General features: G+C 42.7%; 1 protein-coding gene across 1 annotated transcript in view; it reads left to right on the top strand.

The window, feature by feature from the left end:
- Positions 1–7120, top strand: part of LOC106940053 (protein kinase C-binding protein NELL2-like) — a 46408-nt gene that overhangs the window by 31653 nt on the left and 7635 nt on the right. The window contains exon 6 of the mRNA XM_015022680.1: positions 2953–3129. Within this exon, the coding sequence (XP_014878166.1) occupies positions 2953–3129 (177 nt within the window). The remainder of the gene's footprint in view (positions 1–2952; positions 3130–7120) is intronic.

The following is a 7120-nucleotide window of genomic DNA, read 5'->3' as shown; positions in this document are numbered from 1 at the left end:
AAAAAAAAAACCCCTCCTCTCTTCCCCCCCCCCCCCCCCCCCCCCCGGTACCTGGAGGAACATTCAGCGGCGACGGAAAAGAGGGGAAAACGAAACGCAGAATATGGCTAAAATGGCTAAACTAAACTAAAAAGATAACAGGAATATAACAAATGGTTTGGTTTGAAATTTGAAAAATGCCAAGTGTATGAAGAAATGCAATGTTTAAACCCTCCAGCTAGCATCAGCTAGCTAGTGCCAGATTATAATTTTCTGTCTCTTCATATAAGCATCAGCAGTCACTAACAGATACGCCAATAGAAAGACCAAATTGTAAAATCGGGCACAAACTTATTCCAGTTTTTTATTAGTTTAACATCAGAATAATCTAAGCTAGTCTGCAGCTTCATCTTTTCCACGTTAGCACATTTACAGTTTGCATTTGTCACAACGCGTTTGAACCAGTTCATTTAACAAACAAGTCGTGTTATCACTAATCCAAATTGTTGCAATTGAGCTCTGCAATAGCCATTTAATTTTAGTTTGTGACTCCTGTACAGCATGCGTTGTTATAAAATATCCAAACTGCGTGTGGGACTTGATAACACACAACTGGTTCTGATAAGTTCAAAGTTAAAATTAATACTCATAAATAATCAGAGCACTTCCTCACATGAACTTCACTTCGGATCAACGCCGTGCAGCAAGTGGAGCGGAAGCCTCGTCTTGCAGATTTCGTGTTGAGGGATGTTTTCTAGGCCGCCGAGCTGCAAAAATGCACAAATGAGTTCCTCAAATTTTCACTGGACGTTTTCACTGCACTGCTGCTTCTCTTTTATGCAGTTATTTTTTATTTTTTGTACTTATTTAGAGGTTTGCTTGGATAAAGCTCCCCGTAATGCTTTTGTGTGTGAAAACTTGGTGAGCAATGTGGTTTTCAGGCTCTTGCTAGCCTCCTATGTCGTCATCATCATCAAAGCAATCGAAAATAACTTTTTATTTCAACTTGTGTTAATTTATCCAATTTCTTTTGATTCTCGGCAAACGAGGGAGATTGACGGGACACGACAGCGACGCTGTTTTGACGGACGAGCAGTATGTGCTGTCGCACTTCTTGAACGTTTTGATTGACTCAAGTTTCTGACGTTGTTGTTTTGATCACTTCCTGGCATCCTGGCGGTGAGACACCTGGGAAGAACGGGTCCGGGAAAAACTCATTCTGTCACCTCAGAGATGTTTTATTTCATTTTTATCGGGTTGCGGTGTCGTCACGCTCCGAATTCGCAGCGTTTTACTCGACCTAATGCCGAGTGTCTGGGAGTAGTGGAAGGCGATTATAGTGGATTAGTGTCGGTGGTGAATGATCAAGCGGCAAATTATTCATTTGATTACAAAGGAGCAGGACAGAAATGGCTCCCTAATTAAATGAGTTGTTTAATTGATTTGAGAGATTGAGGTGCTGCCTGTCAAAATTAGTGGCATTGAGCAGATTAAGAGGCCGGGGAGTAAACATGTTATTGTTTTGGAAGTGGTTGGACCCAGCTGGATATTAAATGGAGCACCGTCACTAAGTGATGGGGGGAAACCAAGGTCAAAGACCCCAGACAATGGAGAGATAAGAATGTGTCCAGACTGAGCCTGTTCAGTATGCAGTAGACACTCGTTATTGAAAAGGCACGCACAAATGTAAAATACATATGCATTTGCATCAAGGTGTGTTGCAACTATACTGTTGAAGCCAGTGCTGTCTTACACTCTCGTCTCATCATTGGTATTAAAGTCATATTCAACTGAGATGTAATGTTTTTATTAACAGATTTTTTTAGTACAGACTGTTAATAGGGAACGTGCATAAATTTGTTGCATATTTTTATTACTCCTAACATATTTATATACTTTACTGAAGAATCTCAGAACCAGGCAGTCAGCTTTGTTCTTAAAGGGCCGGGCACACTGATTGTATAGGCAGTTTTCTAAATCCATGAAGTAGTTGTTGGTAACTAATCAAATCTGCGATTATATACAGATTAATTTCTCTTGCACATTTAGACTGTGTATTTTTTTTAAATATGCTTATTTGACTTTTTTTTTTAAATTAAACTATCACATGTTTTATGTTTTAATCTGGTTTACCATAAACTTGTCTGCGAATACAGATGAACATTTGACACATTTACATGATTATTTGTGAATCATCGTGTTAATTAATGCAGAATTGTCTGTTTTTTTAAAAAAAAAAATACAAACAAATATCCAGCCAGAAAGGCTACTGTGTACTTATATAATGGATACTTATAAATCAACATTTGTGAATCCAGTCAATGTTGGTTAGTCGTTGCAGTGCCATAAAAAAACTGATTTGCACTTGAAACGCTGAGCTAAAAGCTGTGACATGTGACATTTATGCCCGTTACAAATATATGTAAACTTCTTACTAAATCTGTACATTTAAAGAAACTTTGCATCTCATGCATGTTTTTTTTTTTTTTTCCAGTCAATTCATAATTGGCATGTGACAAATGTTTGTGCGACATTTCAAGTGTGGACCTTGAATCTCGATGAAAAGAGCCTTAGAGTTTTGTTCTAGCGAACGGCATTGAATCGGTTGACGAGCTCATTCTTGTCATTGTTTGTTGAAGTCTGCCTGAACGAACGACGCCAAAAAACCAAAAAAAAACAAAAACATTTCCATTTCGCTTTAGAGACATTTCTCTGCGTTTAAAGGGAAGAGGATTATTTGTCCAGAGAAATAAGTTAAAATAATTTAAGCAGTTTGAAGTTCACACTATTGTTTGGCTTTTCCTACAGTTTGGACGGAAACGTTGAAAGGTCCGGGTCTCTTTAACCTTCGCTCCATTATTTATCACGCACATGCATGTTTAATGACTCGACTGCACTAATGGCTCTGTCTTTTGCACAGCCTGATGGCGTCTGTGTGTTAATGTTTAACGTTTGATTGTGCTCCGCTCTCAGGCCGGCCAAGTGATGTGCCGGCGGATGGTGTGCGACTGCGACAACCCCAACGCCGACCTGTTCTGCTGCCCCGAGTGCGACCCCCGCCTGAGCAGCCAGTGCCTGCACCAGAACGGCCTGCTCACCTACGGCAGCGGCGACACCTGGGTGGAGAACTGCCAGCAGTGCCAGTGCCTGGTGGGTTACAGTTGATGAAATATCCAGTGACGCTTCTCGGGGGTGACGGTGTGTAAAATACAAAATAAAAAATAATAAAAAAAAAAAAACATAAGCGTTTCATTGGTGTGCCGCAGCGCCCACGCAAGGAATGCAACAAATACCCCGGTCTCCATGGAAATGCTGATCAAGGAGAGATGTGTGGTGAAGAGAAAGTCAAGGAGAAATATTTTGTTGGAGCAGAGTGATTAAGAGGTGAATAGGAAGGTTGCAGGGAGGAGAAAAGGGAGATTGGTTTTTGTGTGGTGCAAAAGAAAAAAAAAAGAAGAAAAAGACGTGATTGCTTTGATTTGTGTGAATACAAAGAGCCATCTTTGCTATAGTCCGCATTGATGGAATAACACGTTTCACTGAGGCTTCTTCCAAGGTTGAGCATGTGTGGGCTTCCCACTGCTGCGAGTTAACAGGGTGTATGCTCGCGTTGACTCGAGAGTGTTTGCCGAGAGTGACTTCCTCGTATTCTCTGCTGTACTTTGCAGTCTGAGAACCCCTATTCTTCATGCCAAACAAAATAACACTGAAGCTCTCACAGTAAGGCTTACAGTATAGACTATTTATTACTAAGGTCAAGGGTCAAGTGAGTACACGACGGCGATTGACAGCGGTAAGACCCTCCTTCTGACTCCGATTGGTTGTTTCTGATGAACAAATGTATTTTTTTCACATGACGGTAGGTCTACAGGGAGAAGGAAGAGGAACTCGTTTTTTTTTCCAGATTATCTGTCATGCTGCCCCAACATAGTGATAGTTTTAACAAGTATGTAAAAAAAAAAAAAAACGGAGCTGGGAATCTCTGCTCCCAGAGGCTCCAGATTTGCTGTGGAGCCTCGATGAAAACCGTCCATCATTTTCCTTCTGCTTTGCGGTCGTACCGCTACTTTGCATTGATCTATCACATAAAACCCCAATTAAACAAATTGAAGTCTGTGGAACGCGACTGCCGCTGCATGAAGGAACGGTGAATATACGACTCTTCTTCTGCTGAGTTCATCTCTACTTCGAAGCACTCTTGCTTTTTTTTCTCTCTCCCTCTTTCTCTCTCTCTTTTTCTCTCTCTCTCTTTCTCATTCACTCTTAGCTGCCTTTTAATAACAACTGTGCTTGTAGCTTAGATACTGTGACGTTTTCCCCATTCTGACAGATTTACCCTGTGACCAGCCCAGGCAATAACCCCCCCCCCCACCCCCCCACTAACTCCACCCCACCTCAGCCACCTTCCCTCCCAAGTGCTCTCCTGTATTGTGCTGTTGTCCTGCTGCCTGAACCCCAGGTCCGCTCTTTGGATTTCTTGCAGCGCACCATTACAGGAGCGCCTGAAAATCACAGCTCAGCTGAGAGGCAGCGGGGAAGCACTCTAGGCTGAAAATGAGATCGCTCTGCTTCACTCTCGCCGCAGCCGTGCTCACCGCAGGCACTTGTACGTGTTGACACAAACACATTTGAGAAGGCCAGACTTGCCTGCCACAACAGCGGCGCTCGCGCTGGCGCACACACACACACACACACACGGGGAGTGTAAACACCAGAACATACACGTTTGGAAATGTCGCCACGTCCGCACGCGGCCCGCAGATGTCCAGGTGTCGAGACCGCAGACGTTAAAGTCGGCCAATTAAAAGTTCCGCGCGTTTCCAGCTCTTGAAGGAGAAGGCAGCCGCCCTCTCGCCCCACCCGGTACCGTGGGGTGCAGTAGCGTGACGGGGACGTGAAATGAACCTTGAATGCTGCTACACTTAGGAGAGCAATGGCTGTCCAAACTCAGCGGGGACCTTAAAATACACAGCGACTGCAGCAGATGGGCGAAACATATTCGCAGGACCGAGATGTGAAACCTTCTCGCCTAAGCACATGCAATCATTGCGAAACCAGGAATAATGGCCTCTGCAGGCAAGTTTTTGCCCTCTTGCAACATTTCTGATGTTTTTATAATGACTTTTTTTTATCTATGTATCCAAATACAAAAAACTGCTCTCTATTGATGATTTGATTTGTAAAATTTACAATCCAAACCAGTTAGGCTCTATGTGAAAATAAAATCATCTCATTGCTAGGTTATATATCACACATGATTAAGCACACATTTTTATTTAGTTTCACTTCTATCCACACTCCTAACCTGATCTCTGCCACATGTACCAAGCAAAAAACTTCTAAAGGAACTGTTTGACAATATGCAAAGATGAAAATATATTTTAAAAAAAAAAAATCCATTATTGTCTCATTCTACAGAAATTAGAGAACAGAAAACATTGGCATCAATTTGCTTCCATCTAAACCAGTGGTGTGATATTATGTCAGTAAGTGTCTTTGCACCAACACAACTCATTTCTAAAGCTTTAGGATCCCAGTGAACTATTATCCATGAAAGATGGTGGCCAACCTACCAAAGTCACTCGGCGAGCGCACTGACAACTCATTTAAGAGGACACAAAGGAACCCGGAACAACATCTGAGTCACCGGAGACCTCGACAGTCTCAGTTAGGGTCAGTGTTCATGTGTCTACAATGAGAAGACCTGGCAAAAAAAAAGGCATCCATGGAAGAGTTTCACGGTCTAAACCTTGGCTAACATGTTGCTTTTGATACAAAAACAGCTCGATGATCCCCAAGACTTTTGAGAAAAATATTCCACAGACTGAAGAGACAAAAGCGGAACTGCATTGTATGGTGTGTGTGTGTGTGTGTCCCGATAGATCTGGTCCAGAACTAACCCAGCACTTCAGAAAGAGAAGAAGAAATGATGGCGGTAGTGTGATGGTGTGGAGCTGCTTTGCTGCTTCACAACCTGGACAATTTTCATCAGCAGATAAAGCTATTCTGCTCTCTGGTAGAAAGCCCGGAAGCAGGGACCTTGAGCTAAATCGCACTACGGTTATCCAGAAGGACAATCGATGGTCAACAGGCGACCAGCAACTCTTCCTCTGAGAGTTTTAAAATAAATAAATAAATGTTTTGGAGTGGCCATTTGCAATTCTGCAAGGAAGAGTGGCCCAAAAATCCCTCCACGATCTTGTGATAGACTCATGGCTAGTTTCTGTAAACACCTAGAGTTTGGGATATTTTGATAACTTTTTCTCTTATAAATAGAATCAGGAACTCCAAACTACATTTTCCATGTGCTAAGGTTATCTTGGTGTGATATTAACATGTGTTTTATGATCCGAGACACTGAAATGTGGCGGGAGACCGAAAAGCAGAAGCAGTCTGTAAGCAGTCTTTGGAGTGGGAGAGGAGAGAAGTTACGATTTTCCACCCTGTTAGAATCAAGAGAGCATTAATTTCCATTAACATGCATGTGAGCTGTACTTAAGGTCAAAGCACATTAAAAAAAAAAAGCAAACATGATTGTTTGAGCCTAATTTCCAGCCGGAGATAAATGTCACCAGTTTTAATCTCCTCGGAGGTATTTATTAGTATTCACCCTTGCAAACCGCTGAATGGTCCCGTGTAAGAAAGAGGAGATAAAATCACGACGAGACACAAAGAACAGCGAATGAAACGGCCTGTAGAAATAACAGAGACACCGAAGCCCTGTCCGCTGCGTCAGCTTGAGCAAGTTTCCACGCTGTGACGACCCATTACTCATTTGCTTCCCAAATCTCAGCGAAGGGGCTGCCAGTCAGGGGTGGATCTCCCACTTTGGAGTGTTTTCACAGACACGAGGCGTGGGCATCTGCACTGTGGGAGTCTGTGTTCTTTACAGATAAACTATTTTTTTCCAGCAACTTCTTGTAGAACGCTGATCCGGGCGATTTTCAGTGATATTAAATAACCCCCGGTGGGACACTTGAATCGAGCTTCGAACTAAGTGTCCGTGCTAGCATCTCCTGGCTTCTGTTGGGTTTTTCTCTTTTTTTTTTTTGAACAACATGACTAATAATTGGCTACGGGACATGCCACGTATGTCAATGGGCTCTTTGCACCTAAGGCGTTGACGTCACATCTCCAGGAG

Source organism: Poecilia latipinna, unplaced genomic scaffold, assembly GCF_001443285.1.
Source record: "Poecilia latipinna isolate Pla-1442-1.1 unplaced genomic scaffold, P_latipinna-1.0 Scaffold3076, whole genome shotgun sequence".
NCBI classification, from domain to species: Eukaryota; Metazoa; Chordata; class Actinopteri; order Cyprinodontiformes; family Poeciliidae; genus Poecilia; species Poecilia latipinna.
The sequence above is the reverse complement of the archived record's forward strand: the minus strand, read 5'-3'. Positions and strand labels throughout refer to the sequence as shown.